This window comes from Podarcis melisellensis (assembly GCF_964234715.1).
Source record: "Podarcis melisellensis genome assembly, chromosome: 3".
Classification (NCBI taxonomy): domain Eukaryota; kingdom Metazoa; phylum Chordata; class Lepidosauria; order Squamata; family Lacertidae; genus Podarcis; species Podarcis melisellensis.
The window spans coordinates 80,582,609-80,607,543 of record NC_138530.1 but is presented as its reverse complement, the minus strand read 5'-3'; the positions used below and the strand labels follow the sequence as shown (position 1 = coordinate 80,607,543).

General features: G+C 43.7%; 1 protein-coding gene and 1 long non-coding RNA gene across 2 annotated transcripts in view; one reads left to right on the top strand and one right to left on the bottom strand.

Annotated features, from left to right (window-relative positions):
- Positions 1-5,492, bottom strand: part of SNAP91 (synaptosome associated protein 91) — a 66,576-nt gene extending 61,084 nt beyond the window's left edge. Inside the window, exons 1-2 of the mRNA XM_081904950.1 lie at positions 5,394-5,492; positions 3,853-4,012 (exon numbers count right to left, since the gene is read on the bottom strand). Of these exons, the coding sequence (XP_081761076.1) occupies positions 3,853-3,982 (130 nt within the window). The 5' untranslated portion in view covers positions 3,983-4,012; positions 5,394-5,492. The remainder of the gene's footprint in view (positions 1-3,852; positions 4,013-5,393) is intronic.
- Positions 5,493-5,515: 23 nt separating this feature from the next.
- Positions 5,516-21,680, top strand: LOC309366397. Its single transcript, XR_014166688.1, has 3 exons — positions 5,516-6,044; positions 6,304-6,445; positions 21,568-21,680. It is a non-coding gene; the product is annotated as an uncharacterized lncRNA (long non-coding RNA).
- Positions 21,681-24,935: the final 3,255 nt, after the last annotated feature.

Here is a 24,935-nt window from a genome sequence, read left to right as displayed (position 1 = left end):
CTCCAAGGCCCAGCCGGCCACTGCCTCCAATAGGCCTGACAGGGTGGCTGCTGGTGCGCTAGGTGGCCGGTACACCAGCCAGACAGCCAAGCTCTCCTCGGAGCCCCACACTAGGCCAACACATTCAATGCCGGGGATCAATGGCGATGGCAGAGCCCTGAAAGGACAATCTTCCCGGATTAATAATGCCACCCCTCCCCCCCGGCCCACAGTCCGCGACTGGTGGAGGACGGAGAAACCCGGGGGCACCATCTCTCGTAAGGTAACTGTTGAAGTGGGAATATGTATCCCTGGGCCAACAGCATTGCCACTCACCCATCTCAGTATTTCTAAGGCTACACATCTAGGCATTATTACTCACATTCTTCACTGAATTCAGTAAAATTTCTTTCCAATTAAAAATCACAGCAAACATGTGTGAATGGTTGGGTGGGAGAAGCTTATTATCTTCACATATTAGGCCAAGAAGATTAGGGATGGAAACTTAACAACTTCACATGTCACCATGTTTGCATGTTTATATGTTAAAAAGGTCACAACAATAAGGCTAGATGGAGTTGCTTAAAAGATTACATTATCCTGCCTTTTGGATTCCTAATATAATGTAGTTACCGTGAAATGTGGTCTGATAGTCAGACAATAGCCAGGAAAGGTTAAGTCCCAATGCATCAATCACTGCCTATAAGGTTGTCAGCTGGCAATTTCAATTACCTCTGTCTCTAAACAGATCTGCAGGTGCAAAAAAAGAGGATGTGGTCACTATTTCTACTATGCCCCTGCTTTTTAGGTTTTTAAACAATGTCAGGCTAATCATTAAACTATGCAACTTTACTATACAAAGTGATTACATCAAGGGAGCTAAACAAAACCCAGTTGGATGCCAAAGAGTAACAGTGCAATCCTATTCTGCTAAGTGAGGATAGGATTGCTACTGCATATTCTGCTGCACCCAGAGAAGGCGATGCTATAGTGAATTTACACCAGCATAACCCTATGCTGCACAGAGAAAGTCTGGCTGGAGTCAGGGGCATGGTGAGAAGTGTTGTACTATTCTAGGAAAATGCATAATTTAGTCTCACCTCTAGAGATTTCATAATGCTATCAGCACCACAAGAAAACACACTTCAAGTCAATGGAGACCCAGAAATAGGCATGCAAACCCCTATTTCCCTCACCCATCCCATATTAGAGAACAGAATGTGGCACAGGGAACAGCTGTAGCTCAGGAGCCAAGCGCATGCCTTACATGCAGGAGATCCCAGGTTTAAACCCTGCCATCTCCAGGTAAGTCTACCTCAAAACTTGGAGAGTCACTGGCAGCCAGAGTGGACAGTATGGATTTAGAGCCCAAATGTGGGTCTCTAGCTGTTTTTGGACTACAATTCCCATCATCTCTGACCACTGGTCCTTCTAGCTAGGGATGATGGGAGCTGTAGTCCAAAAAACTGCTGCAGACCCAAGTTTGGGAAACACTGCTCTAAATCCATACTGTCCACTCTGGCTGCCAGTGACTGCAAGTTTGGGAAACGCCGATTTAGAGAAACCAATGGTCCTGACTTGGCATAAGGCATCTTTCTATGTATCTACTTCACAATAGTCCACTCCACAATAACCCAGAGCAGGGCTTTCAATGTGGCTGCCCCCTGTTCTGTCAAACAGCATTCCTGTCAATATGCAACAGACACCCTCTATCTGCACTTTCCAGAAAAAAAGTCATTTTTTGTTCTGACAAGCTTTCCCAGCTGGATGAATGGCTCTCTGCTTTGTATTGTTTTTAATTTCAGCTTCTGCCATTTTCTATGCTGTTTCAGCCATTTTTATCATATTTTCTACATAGCCTTGTGACATTTGTGGAAGACAGATTACCATAATAACAAAATTATTATAATAATAATAATTAATAATAATAATAATAACAACAACAACAGTATACTTATATGAGCCCTAGCAAATGAATACCAATCACATAACAAGCATGGCACACAAGTTTTATGTTATTCTGCCCAAAGAATCAAAACACACACAGGTCCCACTATCCAAACACTTATTATTGAAACATTCACATGTTATTGAAACATTGACATGAGGAATTAGTACCCAAACCTCATTATACACACCACAGATTCAGATATCCAAACAGCCAAACTTATGTGTAGTACTGTAAACAAATAAGCAGCCTTATGTTTTGCTGGTTTGCAGCAGGTGTTTCACCAGAAACCATGGTGGGGAGTGGGAGAGATCAGACAAAGCTTTTTTCAGAGGGTTGTCCTGGGTTTCCCAATTTTGTTTTTGTTTTTTGTTTTGTTTGTCATTTTGGGGTCAGAATTCCATGGTTGGAATGCATGATAAAATTCCCCCATAAGAATCAATGGAAGAAATCATCTTCTCATTAAAAGAACACTCACCTAACAAACAAATCCTGGAGAATGCATTGTGTTCAAATAGTGAGACCTGCTTGGATACAAATGTACACCTGGAAAACTTTGTGTACAGTGCTCTCTTTCTATCACAGCTCATTACTTAAAGGAAGGGCCTGCACAGACAGCTATGCAAAATCAACAATAAAGAAGGAAGTGCAGAGTCATAACACTTATCCATCTCAGCAACAGAATATTTTGCCCTGAGAAGCTTGTGCTCTACAGATCCTACCTCCTTCAGCCCTATAGAGAGTGGCAAGTGTGAACGGAATGGGACACATTTAACCATGACATTGTCCCTCTTAAAAGAGTTATCTGCAGTCTGCCACCAGCTGCCAAGGCATCTGAACTCCTGACCCTGTACTAGAACTTGTGGCTGCAGGTGTGTGTGCTTGCTTGTCCTCCTAACCCAGCCTTCATTAACCTGGTGCCCCCCAAATGTCTTGGACCACAGCTCCCATCAGTCCCAGCCAGCAGTTACAGAATGCACCTGTGCAATGTGCACAGGAAGATGTAACAGGGCCCTGTGATGTCATCATGGCATCCCTTCCATTCACATATATTGTTGGTGCCTTCTCTGTGTGGGTTCTATGGCAGTACTGATGAGCAACTTCATTACGGATGGGTGATGGGAGGAGTTCCTAGAGATGTTGTGTGCAGGTTGATGTCTGTGGACCTTCTCATTTCTACTGGTGTTGTTTAAGTTTCTATTTTGCTGTGTTGAGTACAGAAGATCAGAACTACTCTGTCCTTTGCTGCTCAGTATTTAGGATTACAAACTGTAATATGAGGGCCATAAAGTAGGATTAGATGGCCCAACCATGGTCTAGCCATTTTGACTACCACTCCCTGCAATATAGAATGAAGGCCAAATGAGTGCAGAATGAAGATCTAACACAATTAAGGATGGCTGCACAAAATAACACAACTAAGAGCACTACAGCGATTTCATTTCGGATGAGTGGTGCATGTGACATACTTTAAAATTTTCATCTTTCCTACCCTTCATTAACGATACACAATGGAACCATTACAATGAACAAGAATCATTCAGTTTTGCCACGATCAAACCAACCTCTCTGTAGAGATAATCTCCACATTACAGCAACTCAAGTCAACATCCACCCTCATCTAAACTCATTCGCCCAAAGCATGGCCAGAATACTTTAGCAGTTTCCAAGTAGTCACAGGCCTTTTCTCTCTGATACATGCACCTGTCCTAAAACCTGAAGGTCAAAATGAAGCAAAATAAGGGGACTAAGTCATTTCTGAGGTGTTATATTGCTACAATAAAAAGTTCATTTTTTAAGCACTTCATTTAATTCTAATGGCAGAAGAAACTGATTACCCAGAGGGCAATGGACCCCAGGAGCACAGAACCACACAGATTCCCTAGCCCTCCACACGCGAACCACTTATATAAAAAGATGCTTACAGTCCAGGTGTTTTTTCTTGGGCCCCATCACTTCATGTGTGGTTGCTTTGCAGACGGCTCTAGCTACAGCTGATCCTGTAACGCTGTACTGAGCAGCTGCGATGCGATCTGTCAGCGTCTGACCCGACATCTTCGGCTAATTCTAGGACTGCTACCACTTCTACAAGGGGGAGGGGGAAAGAAAAACAACTGAGGGGAGGATAATCTTTTTTTAAAGGATATCTATATATATGGATAATTATTTAACTAGCGAAAGCTGATTTCTAAATCCTGGCTCATTCCAGGTTCCCTCCTTCCTCCCATGCCACCTCCTCTGTTGTGTAAGTGTTTGCATTGCAACTATATCCGAGAGATTCTGGGGGCATTGTAGACGAAACAGAAATATGCCCACATAATAATACTGTATATGAATTCCTAGGGTGTGTGTGTGGGGGGGTGTCCTTTCCCTTGCCTGCCTCCCTTGAGTATGATGGCGGTTCCTGCAAACCACTATGTATCTCATCTCTCTTGTTTATGGGGGGTGGGGAATAAATGAAGCTTTCTCCCTCCCCTCCCCGCAACCTCACAGGAGATCTCCCAGCCCTGGGCCTTCCTGACAGAGCCCCAAGAGGGCCCAGGAACTGAATTATCTAGCCAGTCTCCAACACGGCCCTGTCCCCACCGCTCCCTCCTGCTGCTGGCGGGGCTTCTTACTGCAGCAACGGGATTCTCTCGCCTTCCTCCCTGCGTTTCTACCTCTCTCTCTCTCTGGTGGGAGATTATCATATCATTGCGCCATGTTATGCCCTCTCGGTGCCTTTCCCCCAGCCAGCTCTGTCTTGAAGACAACCGCAGGCCGCCGGTTCCCAACCCCAAACCACCCCACCCCGGCGATCTTTCACACCCCGCTCCCCCTCCTCTCCCCCCTACCCTCTCCAAGCCGCTTGTCTCCTTCTCCTCGCCCTCTGCAATGCAACCCTCCCCTTTTTCCGGGGGGGGGGGAGAGGAACGACAGCAGAGGCGGCGGCGTTTGGCTAGTAGTCTTGCATATCTGCATCTCTCTCTCCCTCCCTCCCGTCCCCCCACCTCGCCTCGGGGATTACCAAGCAGCGCCCAGCCAGGCCTGCTCTCCCCGTCCCCTCCCCGGAGAATGTGGAAGTGCCCGAGGCGGCAGCGGCAGCAGCAGCAGACCTGTCAAGTGCGTCCGCGTCCTTCTGGCGACTGCCGCGCCTCTGCTCTGCCCCTCGCGGTGCTGCTGGCGCTGCCTCCTGCTCGCGAGGAGGCCACGGTCTCTCCTCCTCCACCCAACACGCTAACCTCTCTCGCCCCCGCCCGCTCGCAGCTGCGCTGAGCCCCCCTCAGTCCGCACCGGCGGCCCCCTTTGCTCCAGAGCGCGGGAAAGGCGCGCCCTGGGCGCACACGCCGCCGCGCCCTCAGGTGCAGGGAGAGCAGGGATGCGCTAAGGCCGGAGCGGGTGCCGGGGGAGCTCTCCACGCCCGCCGCCGCCACCGCTATTTCTAGCCTAATCCCCGGTTGCCTAATCCCCGGTTGCGGCCACAAACCTTCCCTGTGGTGCCACTGCTAGGATGCATGTATGCGTGCAATACGCAACCCCCGACGCGCGCTCTCTCTCGTGTGTGTGTGTGTGTCTGCGCGCGCACACACACCTCGCTCCCTCCTTGCCTTTTCTTGCCGGCTCTTCTTGCTCGTTCCTCACGGGGCCTCGCAGGTTTGTGGCTTCTTCGGAGTCAGGTGACTCGGAGCAGACGAAGCGGACAGCCCTCTAGGGGGCCGTAAGAACCGGATAAGGCCTTCCCCCCCCCAACACCCCCCCGCGCTCTTAAAAGGGACACCCCTCGCGGGCCGCGCGGTGGGAATCTCCCCGCCTTGGAAAAAAAGCGCGCGCCCAGTCGTGGGAAGGGCAGCTGCTGACTGTTGAGAAACCGGGGTGGCGGCGCCCCTCTTTCTTCCCCACCACCAGCCCAATAGTTTTACTATATACGTACATCGGTGTTATTCAGCATACCTGTATTTTTGTTTGGGGGTACCTTTCACTTCAAATATGTGAAAATATAGCAAGATCTCTCCCCTTTGGACTGTATTATTTCTAATTAAGTTAGCATATTATCAAACCATTTTGTAAAGAGCCAAAGGAACACAAGTGAACAGCAAAGAACCTGCACAAGCAACGCTAACACCAAACGCTACATATAGTAAGTAAAATAGAAACATGCCACCCAACCCCAACCATCTTCCCCCCCCCTTCCACCTCTTTCCCCCTTTTCTTCCTAATGTCTCAACAAATGAAATTGATTTGTAAAAAAAGTTACATGGGGGAAATACAAGAGAGACCTTGCACACACTTTTGTAAATCAAGAAAATCTTTAATAAAATAAAAATAAAGAGCTAATATCTGATTTGCCTGACTCTACCAGGCTCCTTCACATTTCATCTTCTTTGTTGCCATTACAGATAAACATTATTAGCTGTGGAACCAGATGGATGAACAATTAACATAAAGCTGCAGTCCTAAGTGTGCTGCTTGCTATAGGACTCATTGAGCTCCATGGGAATCGCTTCAGACTGGGTAAAGGTGCTTAGAATGGCGCTGCAGGTATGTTCATAAATACTTCTCATATGAAACAGCTTCAAATTATAACTTCCAGTGCAACTATAAATGCTTTCTAGCCACTTAAGTTGTACTTCAAATTGCATTATAATAATGACAGAGTTCCTCATTATTTTCAAACGTCTTTGCTTTTGTAATCACCTGCAATTGTAGTTAAACTCAGAAAATTGCTGTATTTTAAGAACTCAGAAACTGAAATTGCACTATCATGATGCTACATTTCATCTTTCCCTGTAATGACAAATTGAGCAGCAATAAGAGCTCGTAAGTCATGAGTGAAGCAGTGCTGCAGAAGGGAGGCATGTTGGAAAGATGTGGATGCATCTCATTAGTCACGTTATTAAATAGACCTGAGTCAGTCTGGTACCAGTTGCAGTGGTTTATATTTGCTTACTTTTTCCTGGATAGGCCCCCTAATGTTGTCTGAGAATCCCAAAACAATTTTGCTCTTGAATAGTCACTTTGAATTTAATCCAGAGATGGTATCCTTCAGTTCTAGAGTTCTTGGTTTCAGGATGTATAGCTTGCTTATAAGATAACAGTAAATGTTGAATTATTTTACAGTTGCAGTGGCCTCTTAATTTTACAAACTAGCAAAATACCAGTCCTTATAATGAGCAGGAGCCGAGGTGTGAGGTGAAGTCACATTGCAAAGAAAAATCCTATTCCGCTGAGAAGTGCAAAGCTAGAACATGAGGCTGTTCTTCTAGTGCTGGGATGGAAAAGGCAGGTTTTCCCACCACCAGCAGCTGATTAGGTCTGGTTTATTAAATTTCTACATTACTCCACACTATAAAAAGTCTTGAAGCCATTTGCACCTAGGAGTAAGAGCACAATTAAGAGAAATACATATGAATTGTTCTGAGTTTGCGGGGCAGGAAGTACGGTAGGCTGTGTGTGGAACTCTTCTAACTCCTGGATCCAGCAAGTGTTAAGGCAGGCTAGCTTCCTTTGTTGAGGTGATAGCTTTGGTGATGGGCCATTAAAGGTGGGGAAAGGGAAGGGGGCTTTGTGAGAGATGGGCAAATGGTGGTGTTCCTTCTTCAACTCATATATGGTTAGAAGGACAAAGCCTGAGTTAGGAGTTGGAAGTTGCAATAATGTGGGCCAGAAGAGAAATGGCAAGCTGGAGAGAGTGTCAGAACAATGTTTGATTTCTGTTTGAATCCAAAGCTGTGGCTATGGGAGAAGCAAGACCATATATAAATAAACCATATATCATAAAGCCACCACAGTCTCTGTTGTGGCTCATTTCCACAATGAACCCCTGGAATCTCACACCGCTTAGAGCAGGCATGGCCAAACTTGCTCCTCCAGCTGTTTTGGGACTACAACTCCCACCATCCCTAGCTAATAGGACCAGTGGCCACGGATGATGGGAATTGTAGTCCCAAAACAGCTGGAGGGCCAAGTTTGGCCATGCCTGGCTTAGAGAGTGAGGTAGCATGTAACAGTATATTAAAAATACAGTAAGAAACAGAACATCCTACCAGTTAAGTCCTTGAGTGCCACACTTGGAACCGTACACCATTGATTTGTAAAAAGGCATTGATCTCTTTCCTAATGATTTAGCATGCATTTTGTAATTTGCAATATGTATGCATTTATATGTCTTTATTATGTATATTTCTAACATGTCCTTCAGTGATCTGTGATGCCATTAGGGCAGCTAACAGATCTAAATTGCCGAGAGCATTGCAATATACAAATTATAACATCAAATAACATTTTAAAATAATCATAACAATACTGTAGGAAATATATAGTGTTTGGGAAAGGACTGTTATTATGATGGCTATTTTATTATTAGGCTGTTTGTCAGTATGCTTTTATTATGTTTTTATCATTGATGTTTTGTGATTTGTTTTTAATGTTGTACACTGCCTGGAGATCTTCTGATACATAAAGTGTATGTGTATGTGCATGTGTGTGTGTAATAAATATCATCATCATGATACAGTTGCCCACATTGCATTAATCCCCTACAAAGCATATACGTCTTCAGGGGCTTCAAAATGTGAATGTTGGCAACTGCTGTAATGGTGCAGCCCCAAATAAGACCCTGTATAAGTAATCTACAGGTCATATTCTGCCACAGTTGTTAGAATGATCATTAACATACTGTGAAATCACAGCAGCTCAGCCAATGACTGGAAAGGACATGAAGGATGCCACAAACAGTTGTATACAAATAATTCTTTGCATTGTGGTCTTGGAAGTCTGGCTATTATCTGAGTGGGGCTTGTTATGGTTGATACTCTTGTCATAGCTGTCAACTTTTCCCTTTCCTTGCGAGGAATCCTATTCGGAATAAGGGCATTTCCCTTTAAAAAGGGGAAACATTGACAGCTATGACCCTTGTTTATGATAAAACTGCAATCATTTCTGCATGGGGAATCCTGTAGCTAATAAGGATAGTTTATCAACAGAATTACATTGTTTTTTAAATTGTTTTCAGCTATGTTAACTGAATAAAAGGAAGATTTCTAAATAGACCTTTAATATATTTGACTTTGAAAATCAGAGTGGGGAACACATCTATCCCACTCAAGAGCCATTTTGAAAAACCACATACGTTGTCTTCACAGGTCTATGTCATCAAGCATATACTAAGAAACCCCCCTTCAAATGCCTCATTACAATCAATTCTGTACAAGCCAGTATTTGGACTTAAAATGTAGTTATGACCTGAACGTGTGTTTTGAACTTCATTCTGATATCTCAATGTGCACCTGAGTTATTGCATTATAAGCAAACAAGTGTTGCAACCAAATGGAATGCCAAATGAATGAGTTAAACCAAATGCCTCACTCTGCTTGGCCAGTAATGGGAGTTGTTTTTGACAGATTGATGTAGCCAAATTTTAAGACAACCCATTATTTGCAGCGTAAAAGACAGAAGGAGTATGTCCTTTTTTTGTCTTTTGTAATATTTTAGCACTGGGATTACCAGACTTCTTTCTGCTCCTTCCTTTCCTGGTTCCAATCCCCAATGGGGCAGCCCATTTCCCCTTCATGGTCTGTATCTTCCCCCCTTCCTCTTCCTTTATCCCCTCCTTGTTCCTTCTCCTTTGCTCCTGTCCCCTTTTCCTTCTGCTTTCTACTAGGATGGAGAGCAAACACTTCCTGGAAACCTAGTATGGTCCTATTTGCTCCTGATTCCACCAGTGTAGTTGCCTTGCCAGCAGCCCAGCGTAAAGCCCTTCAGCCGACATAACTCCAGTATAGATTGTACCCTCAGCTGCAAATAACTGTAAATGTAAATAATTTATGGGGGCATCACCTGCATAGCGGCCAACACAGATGAGGCATATGTGTTGTAAAATTCAAGCTCAATGACCAGTTGTGTAATGTTGGTTCACTGTCATGCTATTTTGAGATTCCTTTGTCGCCATCCTATTCATTTATGGGATAACCAACCTTTCAATTATTAAGAGTTGCCAGTTAGCTCCTGTCTCAGGTATGGAGCACCGGCTTGCTTCAGTTGGCAGGATTTGTTGTTGACTGGGAGGGAGCGGGTGTTTCAGGGGAATGAATTGCGGTAACATCTGACAGAATATGTTTCTGCAGTAGAGCTCTATTAAATCAGCAAGTTCAGCATCTGGGAACCAGAGTGGGGACCTCTTCTTATCATTTTTCATCTTATCTTATCCAAAATTACACAAGATGGATTCTGTTTAATTTTGTCAGGAACAGAGAGTCTGTTTAATTTTTACCCAGAATGACTGGGCATTTCCTAAGCATATGGGACAAATCTGTTGCTAGAAACTGAATCTGTGCAGATCTGTGGAATCTCCATTAAACTGGTACATCCTTCAATTACATCTTTCCTTTAAAATCACACTATTATGATGATGTTTATTGTTGCTATATTTATTATTCATTTTCTGTTAAGCTAATCAGAAAGTTTGTTTGTGTGATTCCAAGTGATTATGCATTGTGGGGGTATCAAAATGCTACAGCCCACTCTGGTGTTTCTCTATCTCCACCAGTTTAAATGCAGATAAACTCATGAATGAAGACCGTTCAGTGAGTAAAACCATTTGCAAAGTACAAAGGCTGTAAAAACAGCTATAGCTTGGACTAGTTCCTTCACCAGTTGGATGAAGAGACAAGCAAAGCCATAATTGCGATGTTCTACTAAACCCCAGCTGTCAGTTTAAAAAGCCATCCCACTCATCTGACACATATTTACGCAACCTGACTTTGATGCTAGAACAAAGGTGATACAGTGATTCAATTAATAACAAGTGAGAAAATCTTTTTAGTTGTGTAATTTACATTCTATCTGGGTTTCTCTCCCCACCCCACTATATGCCTTGAAGACCTTGCAACAGTTGGCTCGTGGAAAGCAAGAATGATCCAAATACTGTTTTATTCCAAAGTCACGTGTGCGTGCGCATACACACACACACAGTCTGTGGCGGTGCCTGAGTCAACACATTCCAGCTGAATGTTCAGACAGAATCCCCCAGGAAAAGCTTCCTATTTAACTGGTTATCAGTAAGGATTTACATTCTCCCCTTGCAATAAAAAATACAGGTGGTGAGTACCACAAGGATTGCAACCAAATTTGAGAAGAGGGAAATATCAGCATTCGTTCTCCATAAACATAGTTATTTTTTAAAATCGTGGCAACTGACCCATCCCCACCAAAAGCAGCCCGATAAGGACTGAACATGCTTGGTTAGCATGGAATGTAGAGTGGTAATAAGAAAGGGATAAAATGGCCTACATACTTGGAGAAAATGGCTGGTTTGAACCCTGAGCTAGAGGCCAGGAGAGAACATACACTGCAAAAAATCTGTTGCTGGAAAGCTTCAAGAACAGATTTTGAAAGTGAATGCCACTAGGAAATGCCGCTAGGGGAAATGGCTGTGTGCTTAAAAAAAAAATTAAAAGGAAAAGAGCTTGTATGTCCCCTGTGTAACAAACCTTTAATAAAAAGGGTCTAATAATTAACTGGGAAATCGCTACAACTCAAATACTGATTAGGAAACAGTTCAAAGCTCGTGTGTTCCTTAACATCACTGACTTGTTTCTTTAATGGATTTGTAAGTTTATCTTTCGCGGATGCATCTTGCTTGAAAAAAAGGATTCTAAGCTGGGGTAAATGGGCACCATTTTAGTTAAGTCAATAAGTACTATTTGCCATTGGCTGAGCATTTGGCTTTGTAAAGTATTTGCTGGGGGGGGGGGGGGGAGAGACACAGAGAGAGATAGATGCAGAAACTTAAAGTTACCAGAAGCAGTTTCTCTCCAAGCTGGTAGCGCACACTTAATCCTTATGGTATGGGGAAGAGGCATAGTACAAGCATCTCCCCACTTATACAGGGGTTACATTCCCGGGGTTACCGCACATTTACGTGAAATTGCATATAGTGGGGAACACCATCTAAAAGGCCTGTAAACACCTTATAAACCTCATGGGGTTGCAGTTGCAAAGGCTCCTAGGATTGCTAGCTGTTTTCCTGCTGTTTTCCCGTCATTTTCGCAGTTTTCCTGCTGTTTTGAGGCCCTTTTTGCACTTTATATATAGTTTAAATCAGTTTATTTAATTACTACCCGGCGCTGTGTGTGAGTTAAATGCGTGTAAGTGGGGAGATGCCTGTACAGTAACAGAGCAATGTAAAAGTTCCTGGCATCTCCAGGTAGGGCTGAAATCCTGGAGATGGAGGGTAGCGCTTGGGTTTGCATTGTTTGTAAACAGTGCTGAGCTAGCATTAAGCCAATGGTTTGACTCAGTAGTGCAGTGGCAAATTCAAAAGTGCAGAGTCCCTTTTTGATACCCTGTGCTTGCTATCTAGGTTGGCAGGAGCTGGGACAGAGCAATGGGAGCTCACCCCGTTGCAGGGATTTGAACCACCAACCTTCTGATCGGCAAGCTCAAGAGGTTCAGTGGTTTAGACCACCCACATCCCTGCTTCCTATATAAAAAGGTAAAGGTAAAGTCATGACCGACTCTGAGGTTGCGGCGCTCATCTCGCTTTATTGGCCGAGGGAGCTGGTGTACAGCTTCTGGGTCATGTGGCCAGCATGACTAAGCCGCTTCTGGCAAACCAGAGCAGTTCACAGAAACACTGTTTACCTTCCCACCAGAGCGGTACCTATTTATCTACTTGCACTTTGACATGCTTTCGAACTGCTAGGTTGGCTAGCTTCCTATATAGCTGCAATTAACTCCTCTTTCAGGACTAAGGGGCAAAGTTGTGCATGTGTGCATGTTTGTGTTCACATGTGCTGAAGTACACCTGCAGGGCTGAGGCCTCATAGTAGGCATGGGGAATCTGCCTCATCCAGCATGGCTAAGGATCATGGATTACTTGAGTTGTAGTCCAACACCAGGAGGGCAACAAACTCCCCATACCTGACTTGCAGAAGGCTGTAGCTCAGTGATAGAGCATCAGTCTTGCATGCAGAAAGGTCCCAGGTACAATCCCCAGCATCTCCAGGTAGGACTGGGAGAAAACGCTGCCTTGAAGAATCACTGCCAGTCAGTGTAGACAGTACTGAGCTAAAAAGAGCATTGGTCTGCCTCGGTGTAAGGCAGATTCCTATTTTCCTGTGCTTTATAACCTTTGAAGAAGGAGCTGTATGGCTCTTTTCCCAGCAGTGAAGAACATTACGGCACAACAAAAGGATCTGTAGTGAAGGATTTGGTATATCATGCTAACTATGATTTCTGAAGTCAGAATTGCTCACCCATATTGAAGCACATCTGTGTGGCTTGTTCTAATTATAACACACTTGTGACAAATATCTCCCTAGCCCAGTACTCAAATCGTTGCTGGATGCATAAGTCAGCTGATGTATAAGTCATCTTACTCTTTCCCCCTAAATTTCAGAGGGGAATAAGAGAGGAAATTGCCATACAGGATGGCATCATTCGTTATCTTTAAAAGATATGCATTCAGGACTTGAGAGCCACAGTGTGAGTGCTGCAGAAAAAGGACATCATTGGCAGAAACAAACAGGAATAATAAACCGGATGATTCTAGACTTCATTTATGACTGCATCTTTGTCAGAGAGCCAAATGAAATGATAGACTCTTTCGCTTCAGTACAGTTGACTACTGCTTTAAATTCAGATACTGGCATACTAGCAAAGCTGAATTTCGATGCTTTGCCAGCAGAGCAGCTTCTGGCTGTGGGCTACTTTTGTTTAATAGAGTCACATTTAAATGTTGCATGTCTGCAAATGTGCCTCTCTTTTTTGGACAGAGAAAAAATCCATTTGCACAAAAAGAAGCATCTTCACCCAAAGTGGCATCTTCCAGAGACAGGGTGCTTGAATTAATCTGTACAAAAGAAAGCCCATTTCTAAGATGGAAGGAACTCATGCAATTGTTTTGTATGTGGAATAGAAATACAGTAAGCACTCTTGCCATTTGTGAAGGGTGCACACATATGCAAAACTGGGAAGGGCCATGGCATCTGCTCTGCATGCAGAAGCTTCCAGGTTCAATCCCTGGTATCTCTATGTAGAACTGGGAGAGATCCCTGCTCCAAACCCTGGAGAGCTGATGTCAGTCAAGGTAGTTTATAGCAAGGCAGATGGACGTGTTCCAGGGTGGGGAATCTTTGGCCCTCCAGATGTCCTGGACTACAACTCCCCTTAGTCTATTAGCCATGCTGTCTGGGGTTGATGGGAGATGTAGTTCAACAACATCTGGAGGGCCAAAGTTTCCTCATCCCTAAGCTAATGGTCTGGCTCAGTGTGGGGCAGCTTCCTATGTTCCTATATAGGTCTCTGTGGTTTCAGGGTTAGCTGGGAGAAGCTCTACATGCCCAAGCTCCATACTGCAACAGCATTTGTATCGGGGTGGGAAGCATGTTGCCCTCCAGATATTGTTGGACTGCAGCTCCTCTCATTTCGGACCATTGGCTGTGCTAGAAGGGGCCGATGCAAAGCCCAACAAAACCTGGAGGGCTACAAACAGGCCTTGGCCTGATTCAGCAGGGCCCTTCTTATGTTCCCCATTTAGCTTGGTGACAGTGTCCAGCTCATGGCTGGCTTCACTCTATTGGCCTGTCCACCGATCAGAAGTTCGGCGGTTCGAATCCCCGTGACAGGGTGAGCTCCCGTTGCTCGGTCCCTGCTCCTGCCAACCTAGCAGTTCGAAAGCACCTCAAAGTGCAAGTAGATAAATAGGTACCGCTCCAGCGGGAAGGTAAATGGCGTTTCCATGCGCTGCTCTGGTTCGCCAGAAGCAGCTTAGTCATGCTGGCCACATGACCTGGAAGCCCTTGGCCAATAAAGGGAGATGAGCGCCGTAACCCCAGAGTCGGCCACGACTGGACCTAATGGTCAGGGGTCCCTTTACCTTTACCTCATTGCTCAGGTGGTGGTGAGTATTCAGAATGGGGCCACTGAAAAACAATAGGGAACTATTCCCATGCTTTATAGAACTCCAAGGTATTCAGGACTCCAAGTTGTGAAGATGGAACTCTACCCCACCACCAAAAAAAGCCCAGCCAATAGAAGATTTAGCATGCTCAGCAGCTACACAATGTAGAATGAGAGTTTGAAAAGAAAAATGGAACACTAGAAAGGGAAGAGGAGTGGAATGGAATGTTCTAACAGGAGGGAATGACCAAGTAGACCCTAAATAGGCAGAGGTGCAACATTTTATTATAGGTTCCACATATAATAAATGTCATCTGCCTTGTGGGGTTGTTCTACGGGTTACTGAGATGATGCATCTATTTATCTATCACATTTATATCCCACCTTTCCTCCAGGCAGACCAAGGGTGGCACATATGGTTCTCTACCTACCTATTTAATCCTCATAACAACCCTGTGAGGTAGGTCACCCTGGTTCTTTATATAAAGTACTTTGAATAATTTAAGATACTAAAACAGATGGCAATTGGTTTTGTTATGGTGGCTCCCCACTTGTGGAATGCTCTCCCCAAGGGAGCTCGACTGGTGCCTTCGTTGCATATCTTTAGGCGCCAAGCAGAAACATTCCTCTTCTGCCAGGCCTTTGGTTAATCTATGGCTGTTTAAACTGTGTGTGGGAAGGTATTGTTTGTTACTATGGTATGTAATTTGGTGTTTTTATATTGTAAACCACCCTGTGATTCTCGGATGAAGGGCTGTTTAGAAATTAAATGGCTAATTGTGTTTCAGATAATGGGATTTCTTATCATATTTCTTCCCTTTGAAATACTCTGGACAAGTTAATCTTGGGATTTTTATTGACAGCTAAGACATCCCTCTCATATATCTATATCTATATCTATCTATATCATCTGTATCTATATCATCTGTATCTGTATCATCTGTATATCTATCTCTATATCTCTATATCTCTATATCTCTATCTTTGTCTATCTAGCTGTCTATTGGTGTATATATCAATTGTGACAGCATGGGAGTGCCTAAATTCTCCTCAGTGCAATCCTATGCATGTATAGGATTAGCAGGTAGCACAGTCACAGCCTAAAATCCACAGTTCTTCAAAATGTCAGCCCTGCAAATATATATATATATATTAGGCTGCATTCCAGCACACAAGGGGTTGGAAACCCTTTTCACCCCAAGGGTCATATTCTAGAAACCACATGCCAGTGGTGGGCAGGGCCAGAAGCAAAATTGTGTAGAGCAACAAATGTTAATTTACTCACACATTCCTCTCTTTTTCCCATCCAGACAAGCAAGAAACATTATCAGAGTTCAGGGGCCCTTTCTAGCCTGGTTATGGGTTGTAATCGTAATCCAGTGCTAGGCTACTCAGAGTAGACACACTGGAATTCATGGAAATGACTTAACTTCAGTCTGTAAATTTCAGCGGGTCTACTCTGAGTAGAATGTAGGTAGATACAACCCTAACGTTTTTGATACAGTTTGGCACATGATTTCTAAAAGTCACAATGGCTGCATATAATTTACAGCAAAGGGATACTGTTTCGTTATCAGTCTATAGATGGCGCCAAATAACCATTAGAGAAATTACATCCTTTTTGATAATGGCGCTGAAAATATCAAATGGAGTGTGTAGTACGCATTAAGTCCACTGCATTACCATTCAGATCTAAGGTGCAGTTATATGTATCAGAAATACCATAGTTACGATAAATCTTCTGAAGCCGTATTCCCCTTTGCAGCATGTTGTTTGTTCTACATTATCTACTTAATGTCTCCTTATATACTATTACACTATATAATGTATTTGTGCTGGCATCTTCCCAAATACAAAGTGTCGCTTGCTGTTATCCCCCCCCCCCCCGAACAACTGCTGAGAGGCCAACTAGACTACAAGGTATTTTCTCCCTCTAGTTTCCTCTATGTTCCTTTGAGCTTGCCTCCCCCAACCTTCTGGCCTCCTGATGTTTTTGAACAACTACTTCCATCTTCCCTGACCATACTGGCTGGGACTGGTGGGAGCTGGGGGGGGGCACCTGGAGGGCACCAGAGCAGAGAAGGCTGCTTTTGGGTTACTCACTTCCTCAGCCCCTTTTCCTAGGCTGTCCTCCACCCCACCCCACCTTCGCTTCCTCTAACAGTCTCAATACTCTGCCTCTCTTCCTCCTAAACCTTGCTGCAATCTGCAATCCGTAGTGGAGAACTTGCCAACCGGTGGCCACATTTGCGTATACAGGAGAAACTGTTGCGGGCACCACACATGCGCCTCAACCAAGCACATGCCACAACATATTCTATTGGGCATATCTAACTGCGGGAGGCAGTGGAGGACAGAGGTGCCTGGCGTTCTCTGGTCCATGGGGTCACGAAGAGTGGACACGACTAAATGACTAAACAACAACAACAATTTCATGAGGGGGAGAATGCATCCTTGAACTCTGACAATGACTCTTGCAAGATAGAGAGGGGTGTATGAGTATCTGTAGCAACTAGCCTAAGATACATAGGTAAAAATTATATTTGTGGCTCTTCTACTTTTGACTCTGGCCCCATCCGCCATTGACATGTGACCCTCAGAAGTTTGCCCAGAAGGAAATGCAGCCCTCAGGAATCAGGATGAACAAAGATGGTTTCCCACCCCTTTGTAGAGCTTTCTGCAGTGGTTGTTCTCCCTAGTCCCCATCCCCCCCCAAAAAAAGAACTGCTCATGCTCAAAATGATATCAAAAATAGCAATATTTTCTTTTTTAAAAACCCACTGGAGAATGAGATATCTTTTTGTTTCTCCAGTTAATCACCTGTGTTCCCTACATGTATGTTTGGTGAAGGAGAAGGGGTTGTGGCTTTTTGTTCCCCTCAGAAAATGCCAACGAGTTCCGCTATTAAACTACACACAGTTGGATGGCACTGTCGTGCATTTGCTGTGTCTCGTATTCAGTCTGTCTTCCAGTTTCCCCACAGAGCCATAGCTATTATTCATTACGGTTGTAATGCCAGTCAAACTGAGCCTATATATTCCTGCTCCTTCCTCTGGAGAGGCATAGCAGCATTTATCTCATCATCAAGTCTATTGCTTTTGGAAACTCACTAGACAATAGTCATTAGTTTGCAGCCCTTATCTAAAACAATTTAACTAGATTTATTGGGATGGATTATTTCAATATCAGGAAAGATTTAAATGGCTGAGTCAGTGACAGTTGGGCAGTGCCACTGATATATTTCCCTGGAATAAATTGTCCATTGATGCTTAGGATGGCTGGTGCATATCAGATATCAGAAGCCATTTGATTCTCGTATCATTCATTGCTCTGGTGGTTTTTGTTTGACCTGCAGCTGCACCTTTTTTCAGTTAATCCTTTTCATGTCACATTGATACATTTGCCTCCTAATTGCCAAAAGAAGCAGAAAGGGTGAGGTGGAGTTGCAAACTGGTATTTGACAAACTTTCCATGTGATTAATATTACATCCATTGTGCCCTCCTTTTATATATCATTTCTAATACTCAGATTATTTAGTCATAAAAAGCAACAAGAAACATAGGCCACATTCACACCATACAAGGGACTACAATACCATTTTAAACAGTCATGGCTTCCCCAAAGAATTCTGGGGGCTGTCATTTGTTAGGGGGGGGCCTGAGAGTTGTTATGGGGGGGGCCTGAGACCCCTAGGGAACTCTGGGAATTGTAGCTCTGAGGGGGAAATAGGGGTCTCCTAAGAACCCTCAGACCCCCCTAACAAGCCACACTTCCCAGCATTCTTTGTGGGAAGACATAATTATTTAAAGTGGTGCCATAGTCCTGTAAAAGTATGGTGTGAACGTGGCCATACAATATATATCAAAACAGCAGTTTTGCTGACTTCAGCTGATGTCATGTCAGAGATACTTAAAATACTGTTGTGTAGGTTTACACTCCCAGAATACAAATACCATGGACATGCTCCATGTGCAGCTAGCTCTGCACATGGGGAAAAATGTGCATAAGTGGAAGAACACATCAAATGTGGATGTGAAACCCATTCTGAAAAATAGGCAGGAAAGCATTTCCTGCCATATGTAGGATTCACCAAGTTTTTGTTCCCTGCATACGTGGAAGAAAAGAGGACAGAACAAAAAATTGGAAAAGAAAAATGGGGAGTGAATAGAAAAAAAGAGAGAGAAGCATTAGAAATTAGAGGAAGCAAGTTTTTGAAATGAGCTCAATCAACTAATGCTTCTGTAGAATAATTCTGGGTTGGACATTGTATATATTTTTTGCAGTAACATCTCCAGCAACAATGTCCTTTATTAGTGTACAACACGGTCATGCATACCTATAATGTCATACAGTTCAGTGGATCCACGGAGCCATCTGTACAGCAGTCAAACCCACTACTATTAGAGGACCAATCTGAGAACACTGAGGCTGGAGAAGAGTACAGTGGTACCTCTGGTGCCTCCTGCTGCCGCCACCTTGTGATTTCTGTTCTCATCCTGGGGCGAAGTTCTTAACCCGAGGTAGTGGAGTCTGTTCCCCGAGGTGTTTGTAACCCAAGGTACCACTGTAGGTGTAGGAACCAGCCCAGAAGCCTGCCACAGGGGAGCAATGACTATCTGCATGGGTTGCTGGCTGAAAAGATAGCCTTATCTCTCTCCTTGGAGGATTGCTCCTCAGAAGGGCCCTTCTCTGCAATCACACTATGTCCAGGGTCGACAGGAGCCAGTGGCTGTGGAAGAGGGTACCAAGAATTTTCTCAAAGGGGGCAGAACTGGAGACACCATCCTGATAACAGGACTACTTAGGCCAGGAGTAGCCAATATGGTCCCCCTGTTGTACTACGGCTCCCACAATACACAAAGCGCAACAGGCTGAATAATAATAACAACTGTAAACATGTTATTGGTTATTTCCTAACGTAAAGGTCTAGCCCAGTATGTGCAACATATACAGTTCATATGTATGGTATATAACCTATGAAACTAATTCCAGTATTAATACATTTCATCTTTTCTTGTTGTTGTTTAGTCATTTAGTCGTGTCTGACTCTTTGTGACCCCATGGACCAGAGCACGCCAGGCACTCCTGTCTTCCACTGCCTCCTGCAGTTTGGTGAAACTCATGCTGGTAGCCTTGAGAACGCTGTCCAACCATCTCATCCTCTGTCATCCCCTTCTCCTTGTGCCCTCCATCTTTCCCAACATCAGGGTCTTTTCCAGGGAGTCTTCTCTTCTCATGAGGTGGCCAAAGTGTTAGAGCCTCAGCTTAAAGATCTGTCCTTCCATTGAGCACTCAGGGCTGATTTCCTTAAGAATGGAAAGGTTTGATCTTCTTGCTGTCCATGGGACTCTCAAGAGTCTCCTCCAACACCGTAATTCAAAAGCATCAATTCTTCGGCGATCATCCTTCTTTATGGTCCAACTCTCGTCTTTTCTTATATTTTCTTATTGTTTATTCTACATCAGTCTACATCAGCTGTGTTGTTCTCGTTACCTTGAGGACTTTTCTATTTTTACCTAAGGATTGTGTTATACAAGAACTTACAAGAATAAACAATACAGTTTACAGTTATTATTATTCAGCCTGTTGCGCTTTGTGTATTGTGATTACTGTATTTGCATAGTAAGGTATTGAATTTGTTTTGACATACAGTACTACAGCTCCCATCAGCCTTGACCTCTGGCCATGCTGGCTGGGGCTGATGGAGAATGATGCCCAGCATCTGGGCAGCACTACATTGGCTCCCCCTGACATATGTCTCACTCAATTCCATATTTTGTTGGAGTACAATCTACAAATTCTTGGTTAATGTGCATCTAGCTAGCCTGCATCTACCCAGCTCCACACTGAGCTGACCATGGTCCTGCTTGGACTCCGATTGAGCTTCCTGGGCACTCCTTGTGCATCTCAATCTGAAACAGGATATTGTGCTTGCACCCAGCAGTATCTGGCAATGTCCCAGGGGGTTTCCTATGGTTTGCATTCTGAAAACATCAGCTCTGCACATGCAAGGTTGCCACTACACACAGAGCCAGATTGAGGTCAATGTATATACTATGTAGAGCCCATCCATAAACTATAGTGAATCCCTCTTTGGCTGTATGAATAATTTTAGTTGCAGAATAGCATTTAAAGGCCTAAACCTTTCCTGCCTGGCAGCAGTCAAGTCGCATGTCAAGGCCACTTTGACACCTTCCCCCAATATTCTGGTTGTATACGGTTGTATTGTGTGGGCTTAGGCTTCTTTTCAACATCCCTGCTGAGCCTTGTCTTGAGGAGCACTGCAGACCAAAGGATTTCTTTTTTTGTATCCTATACTGAGCACACTGAAGTAATTCTCCCTGGAGGTTACCAGTGCAAGGATGACAGTGGCCAGGCCATTGCAGTCCAGAAATGGCTGTTGCTTGTTTTACCAGTATTATGATCATACTGTAATGCATTCACACCAATTCTTTGAGTGGTGAGAGATTTCAGGAGTTCAGTGTCTAGACTGGGTTGTATTCAATGCAAATCCTACTCAGAGCAGACCCATTGCAATGACTAATTTATGGTCCTTTCATTTCAGTGGGTCTACTGTGCTAAGATACTGGATACTACCTTCTGGTTTTTGTTTCCACTGATTGAGCTCACTGGTGGGTTATTGGCATTTGGTAATATTGGCTTAAACACCCTAAGAAATATCCCCAAAGCTCAGTGCTTCCTCAACTCCCTAGTCTGTCTTGCTGTCAGTCTGAACTCTGTCTTCATTTTCGTCACACAGACACCTGGACCACAATATTCCTCAAGAGAAGAGAGAAAGACATGCCCCCTTCCCTAACAGTCTCTGGCCTTTGTTAAAGGCCCCCAATATCCCTAACAAAAGGAGGATGCTTGGCCATTTGCCAGAATGATAAAGATATTGTCTTCTGGTCTTTCTGGTTCTATTAACCACCCGGCCCCAATATTACAGTCAAGAATCACAAGGCTATTTGAGATCCAAAGAGGACATCTAGTCCAACCCTAACCCCATAACAATGCATACAGTCTCAGTTGCCCAGTTGTTAGAAGATGATGTAATCAGATTGATTAAATGATGGTACTACATTAACAAAGTCTGCACTTGGGTCCTAAAGTACCTAACACTGTCCTTTTAATTAAATTAACATAATTTGAATGTTGTAATCCTGCAGGACGTGGGGTTAGCCCATTTTCAGCGTAAGAAAGCAGTCATGTATAATCTCTCTCCCATTAAGGAACCCAGCAGTCTTGAAGATGTTATATAATACTAGTGGGAAAAACTAAACATGAACCCAATGTGTATAATTAATAGCACAATATCCCCAGCACTGAGAATATTTATTTTGTTTAGAGGCCTTAATTAAATGGTGACCTACCGTGGATAGAAGTGTTGATTTAAGAGTGCAGGAGGCTTTATGTACAATCTGGTTGAAAACTAGATTGTTGATATGAAAGAACAGGAAGAGACTATGAGTCTGTAGTTAAAGCTTGAGAAGCTACACACACAGTTCTAGATTAAGGTTACCAGATTTTTTTGAATGAATCCAGGGACACTTTTCAACTTCAATGGATTTTGTATGGGAACTGATTTGTAAATCCAGGGACTGTCCCCGGGAAATGGGGACATCTGGTAACCTTATTCTAGATAGTATGCTAGTAAATGAAGTGGAGGCTACTTGTGTAGCTTCACTCTTTTGGGGATCCAAACTACTTGGTGTTCCATTACTTTGCCAGAGAATCAAAGGTGTGTCAACTCAGAAAACAAAGGTCCATCTAATTCAGCATTGTCTACACTAACTAGCAACTGCTCTCCAGGGTTTCAGGATAGAAGTCTCTCCAAGCCCTACCTAGAGATGCCAAGGATTGAACCAGGGACTTTTAGCATGCAAATAGATGCCCTACCATTGAGCCATGGCCCTTAGTGGTGAGCCAGTGTGGTGTAGTGGTTAAGAGCGGTAGTCTCGTAATCTGGGGAACCGGGTTCGTGTCTCCACTCCTCCACATGCTGCTGCTGGGTGACCTTGGGCTGTCACACTTCTTTGAAGTCTCTCAGCCCCACTCACCTCACAGAGTGTTTGTTGTGGGGGGAGGAAGGGAAAGGAGAATGTTAGCCGCTTTGAGACTCCTTAAAGGGAGTGAAAGGTGGGATATCAAATCCAAACTCTTCTTCTTCTTCTTAGACCTTTATCCGTAACTGTATAGCTGCCATTGAAGGGCTCCTCTGTTCTTAGTTGGACGGATAATAAGGGCCCACTAACCAGAATCCTTCCCTTGACAGTAACAATTACAGATTTTCTAGTCATTCACTGATTAAATGGGAAAATATTACCACAATGTTGTCATCAGAATCAACTTATTGCTAAGCATCAGGTAAATTATTCAACTAGGAAACATAGGTATTATTTTTTGTTTATTTCTTCCTTATTAATGCATCATTGCTCTCTTGCACAATTAAATATGGATAGGAAAGATCCATTGTGTTTTGTATGAGCTTAATGTATAAACCTAATAATCTGTTAGTGTTATTCCTTTCACCAAAGTACTGTGAGGGGAAATCTTGAATGGGATAATGTATAATGTAATAAAATTGTCATAGGCAAGTAGGGAAGACATTAAGACTATTGAGATTTCTGCTCAAGTTTCTAGAAAGCTGAGCATTTTAACAATGCCTGTGAAACGTATATATTCAGCATGTAGCTCAACTTGGGCTTGTTGCAGTTGCTCTTGGTAAGCTCATGAGAATCAAAGAAGGCTTCTTATTTTTGCTCAGCATTCAAAGTGAATATTTAGTAAATCATGCTAAATAATTATATTGGGGTGGGAAATATAAATGAGTTGTTCTGCATTTTATATGCACACCAGGTAGCTGGAATCACCAAGTAGAAGCCCTATAACTCCACTAGAGGTTTAGACCAAAAGCAAGCAAGAGTCCTGAGGTATTTTAGCAGAAGTTAATGCTTAAAGGGGAGGGCAGCACACAACAGAGAGATATTTTCATAAATACAAAGGGGGAAACCCAAAGCTGTCCATCCACCAGTGGAATAGATTGCTTCTTTCTCCCTCTGTAGGCCCTCAGCCTCCCAAAATCTGTTTCAGAGGGTTGGGGGACCCTCTGGAACAGATTTTAAGGGGGGGTACTGCAAGGGAGAGGAGAGCAAAGTTTCATCACACAAATACAGTGGTACCTTGGGTTACATACGCTTCAGGTTACATACGCTTCAGGTTACAGACTCCGCTAACCCAGAAGTATTACCTCGGGTTAAGAACTTTGCTTCAGGATGAGAACAGAAATCGTGCTCCGGCGGCACAGCAGCAGCAGGAGGCCCCATTAGCTAAAGCGGTGCTTCAGGTTAAGAACAGTTTCTGGTTAAGAACGGACCTCAGGAACGAATTAAGTACTTAACCCGAGGTACCACTGTAGAAGATGTGGATGTTGCCCAAAGAACTCCAATCTGGTTGACAAAGTATTTTGATTTTAATACTAAGTAAGAAAGTTAAGTCCAATCTATCAGTCCATTTATCTGATGAAACCATACATATCAGCTTGTCCATGTCTGTTACTTCCAGAACTTTTAGCAGGCACTTTTTCATTGTAGGAAGAAAATGCTTTTTTCCTATAGCAAGTCAGAGTTATTTTGGTTGCAACAATAAGGTTTACTAGTCACAATTTTGCTAATCTTCTGGGGATATGCTGCCCACAAAAGTTCGATACAATTGCCAAACAGATGACAGGATTGTAAAATATAAAGAGTAGGAAAGGGGTGAACAAAAGCTGGACCAAATGAATATTCTGATTTTAAACAAGTTTCTTCAAAAATAAGCTGTGTTGGCACATACTTCCAAGAAACTATGCTTATGACTGCAGTCAGTGCTGCCTAACCAGGCAGGACTTAGAAGTGCTTCTGGCTCACTCAGACAAAAATTAGAATCCCCAAATGCAGCAGGAATTAGTTTCTGCACTTCGAAATAAGTGAAATACCACACAGCCCTCCATACGACTATTAACTCCAGAGCCTAAGATTACCCAACTGCAACTCTGCCCAAGTTTAATCAGTTTCAGTGGCTGCATAATTATAGGCCTAATCCACTGTTTAATGACAGCAAAAGCCACATTGTCTTGAAAATACCTAG